Source organism: Lepus europaeus, chromosome 14, assembly GCF_033115175.1.
Source record: "Lepus europaeus isolate LE1 chromosome 14, mLepTim1.pri, whole genome shotgun sequence".
Classification (NCBI taxonomy): domain Eukaryota; kingdom Metazoa; phylum Chordata; class Mammalia; order Lagomorpha; family Leporidae; genus Lepus; species Lepus europaeus.
This window is the reverse complement of record NC_084840.1, coordinates 89,019,695-89,034,350: the sequence shown is the minus strand read 5'-3', so window position 1 is coordinate 89,034,350 and position 14,656 is coordinate 89,019,695. Positions and strand designations below refer to the sequence as shown.

At 46.5% G+C, this 14,656-nt stretch overlaps 1 protein-coding gene across 5 annotated transcripts in view; it reads left to right on the top strand.

Moving 5' to 3' along the window:
- Positions 1–5,442, top strand: part of WAC (WW domain containing adaptor with coiled-coil) — a 90,388-nt gene extending 84,946 nt beyond the window's left edge. For all 5 annotated transcript variants that reach the window (XM_062211099.1, XM_062211098.1, XM_062211102.1 and 2 more), the window contains 2 exons: positions 813–940; positions 4,006–5,442. In XM_062211099.1, coding sequence (XP_062067083.1) covers positions 813–940; positions 4,006–4,075 — 198 coding nt within the window. In that variant the 3' untranslated portion in view covers positions 4,076–5,442. The remainder of the gene's footprint in view (positions 1–812; positions 941–4,005) is intronic.
- The last annotated feature ends 9,214 nt before the right edge of the window (positions 5,443–14,656 follow it).

Genomic DNA, 14,656 nt, shown 5'->3' with positions numbered 1-14,656 from the left:
TGCCGCTGTGGTGGCTCTGGGATCTGTAAAGAATATTCATCCCATGACTCTCAGCAGCAGCTAAGGACATTGCAGTGACTGCCATTTGCCCTTTTTAAATTTATTATTTTTATTATTAATTTATTTGAGAGGCAGAGTTAAAGACAGAGAGAAAAGTTTTCTATCTGCTGGTTCACTCCCCAGATAGCCACAGTGGCCAGAGCTGAGCTGATCAGGAGCTTCTTCCCACACAGGTGCAGGGGCCCAAGCACTTGGGCCATCTTCCGATGCTTTCCCAGGCCATAGCAGGGAGCTGGACTGGAAGAGGAGCAGCCAGGACACAAAATGGCGCCCACATGGGATGCCAGCGCCACAGGCTGAGGCTCAGCCTACTGCACCACAGCTCTGGCCCTGCCATTTACCTTTTTTATAACTGACCGTCTGGGGTGTTCTGAAAGCTCACAGAGGATGTGTTGTGTCTCCTAAAACAGAAATGTAGCAGTGCTCTGCTGTCAGCACTGCAGCTGAACTCGTGATGACGACCGTCCTTGCCTGAGCCGACATTGTATTAACCACATGTTACTGAGACCCTCATACTGATACTGGAAAGGCTGTTTTCCTAAAAGACCTGAAGAGGGAATTTAAAATGATTATTTTCCATGATTAGACATAGTTTCTTAAGAGAACTCCACCGTCCCATACACCTCACCTCCAACTTCTTGACCAGCATTTTTGCAGATTTTAAGGAGAATTATTCTGTAATAAGTTTGACTTCGAAACAGTGTTTGATGTATGCAGACTTCTTTTATAATGTACTTTGTGTTTTATTACAGGCATCAAGATTGCGTGAAGAAGCCCACAATATGGGAAGTGTTCATATGTCAGAAATCTGTACTGAATTAAAAAACTTAAGATCTTTAGTTCGAGTCTGTGAAATTCAAGCAACTTTGCGAGAGCAAAGGTAGGTTTTTTGTTGACATTTTTATGTTTCTTAGAGTTCCGTACAGTTTCTACACCCCCACACCTTTACCCGCTTGGGTCTGTTCTGGTAGCTCCAGTCAGTGGTTGTGATCATGGAAAGTGACCCTCTTCCATCCTCAGTACTCACCACTGACTTCTGTGGTTTGAGGTGTGTCAGTGAAGCTAGGATGGATTTCTCTCCCCCCCCCCCCCTTTTTTTTTTAAGATTTATTTATTTGAAAGGCGGAGTTACAGAGAGGCAGAGAGAGAGAGAGGTCTTCATTCACTGTTCACTCCCCAAATGGCTGAAATAGCCAGAGCTGAGCCAATCCGAAGCTAGGAGCTTCTTCCAGGTTTCCCGTGAGAGTGCAGGGTCCCAAGGAATTGCGCCATCTTCTGCAGCTTTCCCAGGCCAGAGAGCTGGATCAGAAGAAGAGCAACTAGGATTTGAACTGGCACCCGTATGGAATCCCAGCACTGCAGGCGGCAGCTTTACCCACCATGCCACAGCACTGGCCCTGAAGATGAATTCTTTTTTCTGCATCCTATGTCTTCTCTCTGCTGGAATTGGCAGCATCACTGCTCGTGTGCTTTGCGGCCTGTGCAGTGAAGTAAAGGGTTACTTGAGGCGCCACACCAGTCTGCTGGCAGGAGCGAGTACCATTGGTGTGCTGGGTGGCGAGAGGTGCTTCACACCCCAAGCAGCAGATGAAGATGAACTTCATTCAGGCACTTGGAACCGTGACCATTGTAAACCTTAGGAGCACCTTGTTTCTGAAATTTTCCAGTGAATATTTTTTAACCTCAAGCGACCCTGAAGCTTTGGGGAAAGTGAAACCATAGATAAGTGGGGGACTGCTATATTTTAAATTGAAGTAATCAAATTTTATGTAGAGAACCTCTTTTATCGTCATTCTGTAACCTTCATAATTTAACATTCCTGGTAAATAATCGTGAAATTTTATCTCTTAACCCATGTTAGTGCTTTCTTAGTCTTTTTCTCTTACAACTCTGCTTCTCTTACAGCACTAGATCATTGAAAAAGGAGAATGTTGACAGCAGTAGTTGTCTCTCAAGATGAGCACTCTAGTGCTGAAATTTCAAATTCCTAGTTAGATGATGATTTCCAGGGACCTGTTGGTGATGGCTGGCACATCATGGCGTGCCAGATCTGCTCGCTCAGTTCTCCAGTTTCTTTAGTTATTTCCCCTAACCAGAACTTGTAAGTCCCGATAATAACACAAGCATCTTTAATGTCCGTTTAAAGATTGAGCACAAACATTGTATATGCCACCGGGTCATAGGGTTAATCTTGTCATGAAAACATAATATTTGCTAGATCACAAAATTGGGATATATTAAACTTGGGAAGTGAGTTTTTAGCGTTTTCAATGACTGAACTATCTGGAATTGCTTTTATGACTATCAGTTGGGATTCTGTTACCTTAGGGTTCTGAGAGGAGTTCTGACAAACGAACTTTATTTTGCCTTGCTAGGCAGATCATTTGACTTTTAGGAAATCATTCTATTTATTATTGCATCTAAGGAAAAAGGTATACACAACCAAGTAGCAAGCCAGGATCTCATTCACCCATGTAGTGACAAGTATTATAGGTCACAGGAGAGGAGAAATGTTGGAGTTCATGCAAATCCAGGTCACTAAACTGTGGGATTTGTACTTTAAAGTCTTCAAAATTTTCGTGTTCCTGTTGAGATTGTTCTTGCAAAGGATTAGCCTCTTGGAAGCCTGCATTGTGGCATGGGGGCTTAAGCCACCACCTGTGATGCTAGCGTCCCATGCTAGCAGCCCTGGCTGCTCTAGTTCTGATCCCAGCTACCCGCTAGTGCACTGGGAAAGCAGCAGAAGATGGCCCAGGTCCTTAGGTCCTTACACATGTGTGGGAGACTAGGATGGAATTCCAGGCTGCTGGCTTCTGCTTGCCCTGGCCATTTGGGAAGTGAACCAGTAGATTGAAGATATCTTACCCCTCACCCCCAGCTCTGCCTTTCAAATAAACAGATATTTTTAAAAAATTAGCCTCTTGAATCTGGTTAATTCTAGCCTTAAAATATTGTGGGCCAGAACAATGTATGACACAAGTTCGTCTCATGTTCTCTTATGTTTAAGATATATTGCCTTTTTTAAATGTGATAATAGGGTCTGGCGCTTGTCGCAGTAGGTTAAGCCTCTGCCTGTGGCACTGCCATTCCATGTGGATACTGGTTTGTGTCCCAGCTGCTCCTCTTTGAATCCAGCTCTCTGCTATGGTCTAGGAAAGTGGTAGAGGATGGCCCTGAGTGCTTGGGTCCCTGCACTGGCATGTGAGACCCACAAGAAGCTCCTGGCTTTGGATCCAGCTGTTGCAGCCATTTGAGTAGTGAAACAGCAGATGAAAGACCTTTCTCTCTGTTTTTCCCTCTCTCTCTCGTTCTCTCAAATGAAATTTTAAAAAAAAAAATTTAAGAAGTGATAATAGTGTATAGAGCATTCATTCATTAATTTGGAATGCAAAGCAACTCCATAATGACAGAGGCAGGTGGGGGGTTGGTTTTCATCCACTGATTTACTCCCCAAATGACTACAACAGCCGGGTCTGGGCCAGGTCGAAGCCAGGAATCAAACTTCATCCTGGTCTCCCACGTGGTTAGCAGGGGTCCAAGCACTTGCGGACCATCATCCACTGCCTTCCTGTGTGTGTGCCTTAGCAGGTAACTGGGTTGGAAACAGCAGCCAGGTCTTGAACTGGCACTCGGATGCAGGATGTGGTTGTTGCAAGTGGTGGCTTAACCTGCTGTGCCACAATGCCAGCCCCATAAGTCATTTTTTATATTAAAAGTAATAATTGAGAAATTGTTACAAAACTAAGAAATATTCTAGTTCTTGTCATCCCCACACTTTAGTATGTAGCATATGTCAACAGTTACTTTGCCTTAACTATTAAATTTTGAGTTATTGTTTTAATGACTCACTTATAAGCTCCTAGAATGGTGAGAAAGTTTGTTTCTTCTGTACAAGTGTATGTACGTACACACAGGGTCTGATGTCTGCTTTTTTTTTTTTTTCAGGATACTATTTTTGAGACAACAAATTAAGGAACTTGAAAAGCTAAAAAATCAAAATTCCTTCATGGTGTGAAGATGTGAACAATTGCACATGGTTTTTGAGTACAGGAACTGTAAATCTATTGCCCAATCTTAACATTTTTGAGCTGCATTTAAGTAGACTTTGGACCGTTAAGCTGGGCAAAGGAAATGACAAGGGGTCGGGGTCTGTGAGAGTCGATTCAGGGGGAAGATACAAGATTGATTTGTAAAACCCTTGAAGTGTAGATTTCTTGTAGATGTATTCTTCACGTTGTAAATATGTTTTGTAGAGTGAAGCCATGGGAAGCCATGTGTAACAGAGCTTAGACATCCAAAACTAACCAATGCTGAGGTGGCTAAATACCTAGCCTTTTACATGGAAACCTGTCTGCAAAATTAGCTTTTTTTAAAAAAAAAAAATCGGGGGGGGGGGTTAATTTATCATTCAGAAATCTTGCATTTTCAAAAATTCAGTGCAAGCGCCAGGCGATCTGTGTCTAAGGATACGATTTTGAACCATACAGGCAGTGTACAAATACCATCCAACAACCGTCTCCACACCTGCACCTGATCGAGAGCAGTGCTTCTCCATTTGTTTGCAGAGAAATGTTTTCATTTCCCGTGTGTTCCATTTCCCCTGAAATCCTGATCTGATTTTATCCATTTTGTAAGGCTCCTCTTTTCCTCCTTTCTTAAGGCACTGTTGCTATGGCACTTTTCTATAACCTTTTCATTCCTGTGTACAGTAGCTTACAATTGCAGTGATTGAGCATAACCCACTTGTTTGTATAAATTATTGAAATCCATTTGCACCCTGTAAGAATGGACTTGAAAGTACTGCTGGGCATGTGTGCTGAAAGTACAGTGATTGCTCCAATATGAGGAAATGGCCCATGAACATGGTTGTGGGAGGGGAAGGAGGAAACACCGCTAGTCAGATGTGAATTGTATCTGTTGTAATAAACATGTTAAAACAAACAAAATTGTTATTTTTCTTTTCCTTCGGTCAGTGCATATTAGAATTTGAACTACCTGGGGATTCTTGTTGAATATTTATAGTTAATTGAAGCAGTTCCTAAAAGGAGGTTTTGTTTAAAGCATATTTACGGGAAGATGTGTATGAGATATTTAATGAGATACAGAATTCAACAAGAATGAGGAAGTCACTTCCCAAGTGGTTGTCATTCGTTAAGCCCTGGTTTGCCTGTCTCGCTCTGACATTTCCTGTTGAAGGATGTTTGTGCTGTAGCTGACTGTTCAAGTCTGGTGCTGACTGCTGTTCTTAGCCATCACAAAATGCTAAATTTGTGTAATTGGAGCTTCCTGCTGTTATCGGAAAATGGTGGGAAAGCTCAGCTTTGTATATTGTTTCCTAAAGTATATTAAAATAAAAAAGAAACTATTGCTACTATAAAATTACCTTGGCTTTCTTTTTTTCTTTGCTTAAGTGTTAGTCATGTGGCCTTAGGCTGATACTGCCAGTGTCGTGTCAATTCACAAGGGTTTCTGTATGCAGATTTTAAGATTTATGTACTGAAAGAGTGTGTGACAGAATCTTCCATCTGCTGGTTCACTCCCCAGATGGCTGCAGCGCCTTGGGCCGAGTCGAGCTGGAACCAGGAGCTTCATCCTGGTCTCCCACATGGGGAGCAGGGACCCAGGACTTCAGCTATCTTCCACTGCTTTCTCAGGCCACCAGCAGGAAGCTGGATTGGAAATGGAGCAGCCAGGACAGCATCCAACACCCATACCAGAGGCTGGCAACACAAGTGGCAGCTTTACCCACTTGGGCACAACACCAGTCCCCAGAATCTTTAACTTGAAAATCTTAGCATCTAACTTGGAGGCTTTTGGTTTCCTGTTGGGACAGATAATCTGCTCTCAACTGCCAGCTCCAGCAGCTTGCCTTTGATGTCAGAAGCCGGTGCTGTGTTCTGATGTTTAAGATGAGCTCATGTGCAGATTTCTCAATAACTTAGAAAACTAAGCAGCAGTGCTTTGGATATTTTATTAAATAAAAAATGTTCTAGTGTAGTTAGGAGGACTTTGGCTGAAAACTTTCTCCTTGCAACCCAATACTAATAGATGTAAGAAAAGGCAAATAGGGATTAGCTCATCATGAAACGGTCATCCCTATGGGGGATGTGTGGGTAAATGAAACCCTGAAGAGCTGTTACAGCAGAGCCCTTCTCGGCAGATGATGTCATCAGCAGGTGCGTCATGGTGAGATGGCAGCTTGACTGGTGCTTTAGGTAACCCTGAATTTGATTTTATTAGTTTATTAATCTGTATCACTGTTATCCTTTGTTTTAAAAATGTTTAACACCCCTAAATGAGCTAGTCCTGTAACTTAGAATTTGAAATTTATTATTAGTGGTGGATTTTTGAAACAGTTAACATTTTATGTGGAAATTTTTTTGATGCACTTTGAGGTAAGCTGCGAAGTATCTTAATGCAGGCGTAATATTCTAGAATGTTCTTTACGTAGTGGGTCTGTTGCTTTGGATTCAAACACATACCCTACATAATTTTTTTAAGATTTATTTATTTGAAAGAGTTAACACAAAGAGTCCGAGAGGTCTTCTGTCCAATAGTTCACTTCACAATTGGCTGCAACAGCTGGAGCTGTGTGGATCTGAAGCCAGGAGCCAGAGTTTCTTCTGGGTCTCCCATGTGGGTGCAGGGGCTCAAGGACTTGGGTCATCTTCTACTGCTTTCTCAGGCCATAGCAGAGAACTGGATCAGAAGTGGAGCAGCCGGGACTAGAACTGGCGCCCGCATGGGATGCCAGCGCTTCAGGCCAGGGTGTTAACCCACTGCTCCACAGCAATGGCTCCACATCCTACATAATTTAATAGAAATACCAGATAGCCATTAAGGGAATCCTAGGATTTGTGGTTTTATTTTTTCTTGTTTAAAGATTAGTCTATATGCAGACTTTAAAAGTTGCTGTTGTAACAAAATATATTGTGTTCTCCCTGGAGAGCCAGCTTCCTTTTCTTTTTTCCATTTTAGCTGTAAAATTTGGACTAAATTATAGATTTTAAGCACAATGGGAAAGCGCCATGGTTTTTGAAACAGTATACTTACAGTAAACCAATTCTTCCCCCCCCCCCCCCCAAATCATGTAAATGTCTTGCACTTGTAAAATCTTGGGAATGAGGTGCTTAGAACCTTGCAAAGAACGAATTGTTAGCATTTCCGAACCAGTTTCCCTGTTTTAAGGTTGGCTGTAAAGAGGGAGAGCAGACTCCTGGGTACCCAGGAGTCTAGGGTTTGAAGCTGCTGCGGTTAGCCGTTGGTTTGGATGCACAGGTTTCTGTTGTGATGTGTACGGGGGTGTACGGCGTGACACTGGGAAGTTAACACCTGACTGTTCTGTGCAATCACTTCAGAACTGCTTTTGAAGCAACCTTAGAAATGCATGCTTTGCCATTGAGTAAGGAAATTAAATAACCAGATTACTGCTGGAGGTTTAATGGTAGTTGGAACATTTCAGTCCTACAGCTTCTCAGTCCTCTGAAAGTCCTGATTTGCAGTTGGGATTCTTCAGGTCCTGTTGTGAGTGCTCCGTGCCATCCTCTCCCTGACCCCTGAATTTTGGGGGTGTCCGTCAGTGCACTCTGCCTTCATGATCTCATCCAGGCCCTAAGCTTTGAAGATCCCATTCACTCGTGATCCCAGCTTTGGGCTGCTGTGTGCTCTGGGAAGCAGCAGGTGATGGTTCAACTCTTCGGGAGATCCAGCTTCACTTCCAGGCTCCTGCCCTGGACCTGGGCAGCCCAGACTGTTGGAGACGTTTGAGGGAGTGACCCAGAGATGAGGCGTCCCCGTCTCACCCTCTCTCTGTCCTCAGTGTTTCAGATAGGTTCGTGGCACCTGCTGGAAGAATGTAGAAGGGTGCTGTCTTTAGGCAGACCAAGTTCTTGGTGCTAGTAAAGCTTACATTTAAGTGAAGGCAAAAGCTGAACTGTAAACATAGAAAATAAAACAGGGATTCGATATATAATGTACAGTAGACACTGCCGAGAAGAAAAGAGACTGACACAGGGGTGTTGTAGGTCATGCAGCCTGGAAGAGGCTTCCTGAAGACGGGACCCTTGGGGCTGACACCCGAGGGGGAGAGAGGAGGCTGAACAGGCTACCCTTGAGCATCCCAGAGCCAGAAGGAATGTTGCCCCACTGCTTTCAATGTTGAACAACAGCAGCCAAAGCAACCAGACAGGGAAAAAACGAGCTGTGAACGTGGGGATAGAGGAAGGAAAGTGACTGCATTCAACTGTAACTGTTAGAACGATTAAAAGGGACCCCAACAGGGGCTCTAGTTACAAATTTAGCAACCAGAAATCGGTAGCTCTGGGGCAGGGGGTTAATACGCCGCCTGGCACACCTGTGTCATGAATCAAAGTGCCTGGGGTCAAGCCCCTGATTCCACCGCCTGCTGATGGACATAGACCCTGGGCGACAGCAGTGGCACATAGCTGAGCCCCTACCAGCTGTGTGGCTGCTACCTTCAACCTGACCCTTTCCCAGCTTTGTGAACATTTGAGTAGTGATCTCTCTTTCTCTCCCCTCCTTTGGTTCCTTCCCCTATCTCTGCATTTCAAAGTTTTAAAAAATAAAATGGAAGTAAAAATTTAGATTATAGCAGTAAACTTAAGGCATGGATACAGTCCATGTGAAAAAACAGCGAAACTTTTCCATTGGGGAAATAGAAAACACCTGAAAGAAAACATGCGTATTTTTGATAAAATCTCAATATGTTCAATGTCAAGTAAAACATCACTAGGATTTTTTAATGTGGTAGGATGATACCTATGTTTAGGAAAATGCACCGATTATTAGGAAATTCTTGATTGAAAGGCTCATGGGCGTGTGTTTAAGTAAAACCACATGCTATGTAGTATACATCTTAATACTTAAAATGTACAAATCATGTGATCAGTAGACAATGTGAGAATGCAATAGTCCGGGACAGACAAAATAGAAGCGTGAAATTGAGGGTGCGGCGAAGGTAACATTTACGATTGTTGTGGAAAGAATACGTATTCAAGACTAGGGGAGTCACAAATCTAGGTCTCTGTCTTGTCACAGTGAGTCCTGGAGTCAGACAATAAATGTTCAAGTTTTAGAAAAATAGAGGAAATGGGTGCGTTTGCTCCTAATCAAAGATACGAAAGCTGGGTGCCATGCAGTGCAAGGATGAATTTTTGCTGCGTAGAGACTAAAAACTAGCAGGCAGCTAAGCGGCCGCTTAGGACATCTGCATCGCGAGTCACAGTGCCTGGCTTGAGTCCCAGCTCCCACATTTGAGGTCAGACTCCTGCTAATGTGTGCCCTGGGAGGCAGCAGATGATGGCTTGAGTCTCTGCCACTCATGTGGGACACCCATATGGAGTCCTAGGCTTCTGGGTTTGGCCTGGCCCGTCCCTGGCTGGCACTTGGGAACTAGCAGATGGAAGAATTTTTTTTTTTTTTTTTTTTTTTGAAAGGCAGTGTTAGAGGCAGAGGCACAAAGAGGTCTTCCAGCTGCTGGTTCACTCCTGAAATGGGCTTAATGGCCAGAACTGAACCGAACAGGAGCCAAGAGCTTCTTCCAGGTCTCCCACGCAGGTGCAGGGGCCCAAGGACTTGGGCCATCTTCTACTACTATCCCAGGCCACAGCAGAGAGCTGGATCAGAAGTGGAGCAGCTGGGACTTGAACCAGCACCCATATTGGGATGTCAACACTGCAGGGCAGTGGCTTTACTGGCTACACTACAGTGCCGGCCCCCAGATGGAAGATAGATCTCTTGGTCTCTGCCTTCCAAATAAAAATGAAAATAAATGAACAAAACATTTTAAAGAATCTAAAAATATCTCTATGGAGGAAAATATATAAAATCAAATTCAACATAACAAAAAAAAAAATTTAGGGAAAGATTGCGATACTTGAAAAGGCAAGCCCTTAGGGAAAGCACAGATCTCAGGAGGAGACCTGAGTTGGGAATTGAGAACATGGTTCATTTTGCTGTTTGTGGGGCCAAAGTCTGCCGGTCCATCAGAGGGCCTGGCACACAAGGTTTTGGGAACCAGTGTCAAATGCAGACCAACTATTAGATGTAGAAAATGAAAAAGTGATGGCTGCAAACCAATTGCCGACACTGAGGCACTACTCCAAAAAAGCAAACAGGCCTGAGGTGGACATTATCCCACCATAGCGCCTTCCCGTTCTCACAAGAGCACATACAGGGGCTGGCACTGTGGCGTAACGGGTAAAGCACCGCCTCCAGTGCCCGCATGTTGGAGTCCCAGCTGCTCCACTTCCTGATCCAGCTCTCTGCTATGGCCTGGGAAAGCAGTAGAAGATGGCCCATGGCTTTGGATTGGTGCAGCTCTGGTCGTTGCGGCCAATTGGGGAGTGAACCAGCAGATGGAAGACCTCTCTCTCTCTCTGTAACTCTGACTTTCAAATGAATAATAATTTTTTTTTTTGACAGGCAGAGTGGACAGTAGAGAGAGGGAGACAGAGAGAAAGGTCTTCCTTTTGCCGTTGGTTCACCCTCCAATGGCCGCTGCAGCCGGCGCGCTGCGGCCGGCGCACCGCGCTGTTCCGAAGGCAGGAGCCAGGTGCTTCTCCTGGTCTCCCATGGGGTGCAGGGCCCAAGGACCTGAGCCATCCTCCACTGCACTCCCTGGCCACAGCAGAGAGCTGGCCTGGAAGAGGGGCAACAGGGACAGAATCCGGCGCCCCGACCGGGACTAGAACCCTGTGTGCTGGCGCCGCAAGGCGGAGGATTAGCCTGTTGAGCCGTGGCGCTGGCCTCAAATGAATACTTTTTTAAAGAGCACGTACAATCTGATGGGATTTGAGCATAAGAACCACTAAGAAATAGCTGCATGGAGGTCAAATCAGGGTAAACTGGGCTTTAAAGATTACAAAGAGAGAAGGAGAAGCAGAGAGAGAGGTCTTCCATCTGCTGGTTCACTCCACAGATGACCGCAACGGCCAGAGTTGCGCTGGTCCGAAGCCAGGAGCCAGGAGCTTCTTCCGGATCTCCCACGTGGGTACAGGGTCCCAGGACTTGGGCCATCTTCCACTGCTTTCCCAGGCCATAGCAGAGAGCTGGATGGGAAGTGGAGCATCTGGGGCTCGAGCCGGCGCCCATAAAGGATGCCGGCACTGCAGGCAGCGGCTTTACCCACTATGCTACAGCGCTGACCCCTGGAGTCGATTCTTTACAAACACACTTCAACTTTCTGCAGAGAGCGCGTCCTTTTGCAGTCACAAAAGAAATGCAAACCTTTTAAAGCGGCTCCTGGCATCGCCACGGCATGGAGGGGTGTGCGGCACCTGCCTGCGTGGTCCCACTGCCGACACCAGGTGGCAGCATTGGGCTGCATTCAGCACTGTTCCCCGGAAAGCAGGGAGGGAGAGAAGGGGTGGTCACACTGGGAGAGAAAATGCAGAGTTTCAGGGAGACCCTGAAATGTGGCAAAGCGACAGAGAACCTATCCTAATTCACACACTTACACCACAGGCAGAGCCAGAGCAGGCTGCCTTGGATTCCATCACATGCACAAGAGCAGGTGTTGGGTGAGAGGGTAAAGCGTCACTTAAGACATCGGTATTGCGTATTGGAGCGTCCGGGTTCAGTTCTGGCTTCCTGCCAATGTGCACCCTGGAAGGCGGCAGGTGATGGCTCAACTGCATGGGTCCCTGTCACCCATGTGGACGACCTGGACTGTGTCCTTGGCCCCTGGTTTCAGCCTGGCCCAACTCTGGCTGTTGAGGACATTTGCAGGGGTAAGCCAGTGGATAGATGAAAGCGCTGTGTGTGTGTGTGTGTGTATCTGTTTCAAATGAGAGAGGCTTGCATTGTGGCACAGTGGACAGTTTTAACAGCAGTATCCCATAACAGAGTGCCAGTTTGAGTCCTGGCTGCTCCTCTTCCGATCCAGCTCTCTGCTATGACCTGGGAAAGCAGTAGAAGATGGCCCAAGCGCTTGGGCCCCTGCACCCATGTGGGAGACCCAGAGGAAGCTCCTGGCTCCTGGCCTCGGATCAACTCAGCTCCAGCCGATGCAGCCATTTGGGGAGTGAACCAGCGGATGGAAGACCTCTCTCTCTCTCTCCGTCTCTCCCTCTCATTGTCTGTAACTCTACCTCTCAAATAAATAATCTTTAAAGAGAGAGAGAGAGAGAAAGAGAGAGAGAGAGAGAGAATCAATATTTGCGCACAGCCACCTGGAATTAAGTGTGGCTGCAGACATTCAAGCCCCCAGCCTGGCTGCCTCACCAAGCTTCCTCCAGAACACCCTGTGGTCCCTGTTGGGGGGTGTCAGCCTCCCCACTAAGTGGAGTGGACAGGACTCAGGGTTTTCAATGACTTCTTCCCCCGCCGCCAGGCGCTCCCGCCTCTCACCCTGCTGAGCAAAGCCTGTCTTACCTGTGTCCTCTCTCTGGCTGATTCCTTCACGCCTTCTGAGACTGGGCTTGACCCTGGTCACTCATTCTCCTGTCACTGCACATTTCCCACACAGCATTTATCACTCTCTGAGTCTACATGAGGTCACCTGGGAGCCTCCGGAAGAGAACTTGCATTGCCTTTTTTTGCTCCCTCCCAGAAGTGCACGTTAGCAGGAAGCTGGGACTCGAACCCCGGCACGCTGACGTGGGGGGCACGTGTCCTGAGCAGCAGATCATCTCTAGACCAGACAGCCACCTTGGAGTGGGTTTGTGTGGCTGGTAGGAGACAGGGGTCTGATTTCCTGATTTTCGCGCACCTGCCCAGTTGTCCTCACACAGCTGATAAGGTTCTCTTTCTGCTGCCATAGACTCATAGCACCCTTGTCGAAGATGATTTGAGTGGACATTCATGGCATTATTTCTGGTCTACATGTCAGGTGGTTTTCTTTGTTTTTTTTTTTTTAAGATTATTTGAAAGGCAGACTTAGAGATAGAGAGAAGGGGAGCTGGAAAAGAAGCTTCCATCTACTGATTCACTCCCCAAATGGCTGCAGTGACTGCAATGGACTAGGCTAAAGTCAGGAGCTTCTTCCAGGTCTCCCAAGTGGGTGCAGGGGCCCAAACACTTCGGCCATCCTCTGTTACTTTCCCAGGTGCCTTCGCAGGAAGCTGGATCAGAGGTGGAGTAGCTGGGACTCGAACCAGCACCCATATGGGATGCTGGCTGCCCAGGCGATGGCTTAACCTACTGCGCCACAGTGCCGGCCTATGTATGTCAGGCTTCAAGACTGTACCACACTGCTTTAGTGACTGCAGCTTGGTAGCCTGTTTGGAAGTCAGGATGTGTGAAGGTTCCAGCCCTATTCTCTTTTCTCAAGGCTGGCCTATCCTAGGCCCTTTGCAATTTCAAATGAATTTTGATTTTTCTCTTTCTTTTTTTTTTTTAAAAAGAGAGAGCGAGCGAGGTCTTCCATCCAATGGTTCACTTCCTAATTGGCTGCAACGGCAGGAGTTGCACCAATCCAAAGCCAAGAGCCAGAAGCTTCTTCCGGGTCTCCCACGTGGGTGCAGGGGCCCAAGGACTTGGCCATCTTCTACTGCTTTCCCAGGCCACAGCAGAGAGCTGGATTGGATGTACTCAAACAGTAATTAACATTAAAAATGCTGCTTCTGTGGGGTGGGCATTGGCACCACAGCACCAGCCCCTGGTGCTTTGATGTTGAGTACATATATATTTGTGACTGTTAGATCTTCTTGGAGAATTTTAACCCTTCTATCATTGCCTTTATCATTCTTTGTGTCCTGTGACAGCTTTTGCCTGAAAATCTATTTTGTTTTGTGTAAATGTGGCCACCATCCTGGTGTCACCCACTGCTTCCCAAGCACATTAGTAGGTGGCTAGATGATGCAGGATTATGCTATGGGACATCCCCATCACAAACGGCCCAGTGTGCTGTGCCGGAACACCAGCCCCAGAGGCAGTGTGTTTTCACTTCCTGGGACCCTAACTTCCTCCCTCCACTCAGTTCTTCCCCACGGTGCTTCGGTAGCTCTGGAGCCCCTGCATGTTGCGTGGTTGTCTGCCCCTCCCAGGAGATTTCAAGTTCACGGGCAGATCCCAACCTCTGGTCCAGGCCCTGGCACCCCAGTACGCCATCCATCTGTATTGTTGAGTAGCCACACTTAACTGCAGCTCCCTGCCTCTCCCTGAAGGGTTCCATGACCCAGAGTATCTTTGCTTCTCCTTTTTATCCACCAAGTCCTGTCCTTTGAGATCAAGTGAAGCCCTCTCTTCTCCTGGCCCCTTTCCTGGCTTTAAGTTCTCAAGGGTATTATACGGTTCTTACACCCCACATTCCTGGCAGGAGTGAACCCCACATTCCTGGCAGGAGTTGCGGAATTAGAATTAATTATTAAAGGCTAAGTCCGTTTCCTTCTTGGCCTAATCTGTCTCCAGCTTACTCAGTAACCTCCTTAGGCTCTGCTTTCAGCTCTCACTCATGCTTGCTTGGTCCTGAAAGCCTGTATTTCCAGACACCATTGGAAGACTGAGCAGCCTTTTCATCGGCTATGTGGACGCCAAGGAGGAGGGAAAAACCATCTTGTCTTTGGGCTGATGAACACCATTTAAGTGTACTTCGGGCAGATCCAGTGGGTCTCATGCTACTGGGAGTAAATTATGC